The 1,150-nt window shown below is 67.2% G+C and overlaps 1 protein-coding gene across 1 annotated transcript in view; it reads right to left on the bottom strand.

The window, feature by feature from the left end:
• SCLY (selenocysteine lyase) overlaps positions 1–1,133 on the bottom strand; it is a 5,108-nt gene extending 3,975 nt beyond the window's left edge. Inside the window, exons 1-5 of the mRNA XM_029962640.1 lie at positions 1,003–1,133; positions 820–932; positions 636–736; positions 374–524; positions 2–82 (exon numbers count right to left, since the gene is read on the bottom strand). Coding sequence (XP_029818500.1) covers positions 2–82; positions 374–524; positions 636–736; positions 820–932; positions 1,003–1,052 — 496 coding nt within the window. The 5' untranslated portion in view covers positions 1,053–1,133. The remainder of the gene's footprint in view (position 1; positions 83–373; positions 525–635; positions 737–819; positions 933–1,002) is intronic.
• Positions 1,134–1,150: the final 17 nt, after the last annotated feature.

The following is a 1,150-nucleotide window of genomic DNA, read 5'->3' as shown; positions in this document are numbered from 1 at the left end:
CAGGTGTTGGGCCGGATGGCAGCGAGGACATCGTCCACCTCGGCCCGCCCGCTCTGCGGGGACACGGGCACAAAGGTGGCTTCTGCGAGCAGAGAACAAGCACGAGGTTTGCCGGGGAGCCCGAGAGCACATGGGGCTGCCTGCACCCCGCTGGGCAGGGCAGGAGTGTGGGGCAGCAGGTGCAAAGGCCCGAAACACGTTCCTGAGGGAATGGGGTACCCATTCCTGAGGGAATGGGGCATCCTGGTGGAGTCAGAGCCCTTTTGGGGGAAAGGGGAACAGCATGGAGTTCGTAGGTCCCACCATCCTCCACAGACATGCCCGTGGACAGAAGTCCACCAATCAAACCTCACCCTGCCCCTGTGCCACCCACCTGCCAGGCTGTCCTTGCCCAGCTGCTCCAGGGGCAGGCGGATGGAGTCGTGCTCCACACTGGATGTCACGATGTGCGGTGTCCCCGGGCTGTCCCCGGTCTGGCTCTCGAGGAAGTGCCTGCGAGCAGTGTGGATCACCATGTTGTTGGCCTGGGGAGAGGAGACAGAGGGAGGTGAAGGCCCGGAGGAAGCAGGTGCCCTTCGTCTCCACCGACCCCATCGCTGTTTGCTGGGGAGGGGATCGGGGCTCAGTGCTCCCACCTCCGTGCCCCCCGAGGTGAACACGATGTCCTCAGGCCGGGCCCCCACCATCTGTGCCAGGCTCTCCCTGGCTCTGCCAATCAGCTCCTTGGCCTTCCTGCCTGCAGGACAACACTTGGCAGCTCCCATGGCCCCCGGACACRGGTCTGGCCCAGGGAGCCCCCCTTGCCCCCCTGGTCCTTACCTGCAGGGTGAGCACTGCTGGGGTTGCCCCAAGCCTGGCTCAGGGCATCCTGCACGGCCTGGGCTGCCTCGGGGGCCAGCGGGGTGGTGGCGTTGTGGTCCAGGTACACCCTCCTGGGGGCAGGGGGTAGGTGAGGAGCACTGGGGGAAGGGAGGGGGGACACAGGGCAGGGCAAGGTCTCACCCCTCAGACGGGTCACAACGCGCCTCTGCCGGCTCCGTCCCAGCGCCCATCGCTGCCCGCACTGTCCTGTCCTGCTGCCAGCACCGCCGAAGCCCTGCCCTGGCCCCGCCCTGGCACCCGGGCACAAACACGTGGGCAGCACGGGGAA

Source organism: Manacus vitellinus, unplaced genomic scaffold (assembly GCF_001715985.3).
Source record: "Manacus vitellinus isolate BGI_N305 unplaced genomic scaffold, ASM171598v3 scaffold_49_pilon, whole genome shotgun sequence".
Taxonomy (NCBI): domain Eukaryota; kingdom Metazoa; phylum Chordata; class Aves; order Passeriformes; family Pipridae; genus Manacus; species Manacus vitellinus.
The sequence above is the reverse complement of the archived record's forward strand: the minus strand, read 5'-3'. Positions and strand labels throughout refer to the sequence as shown.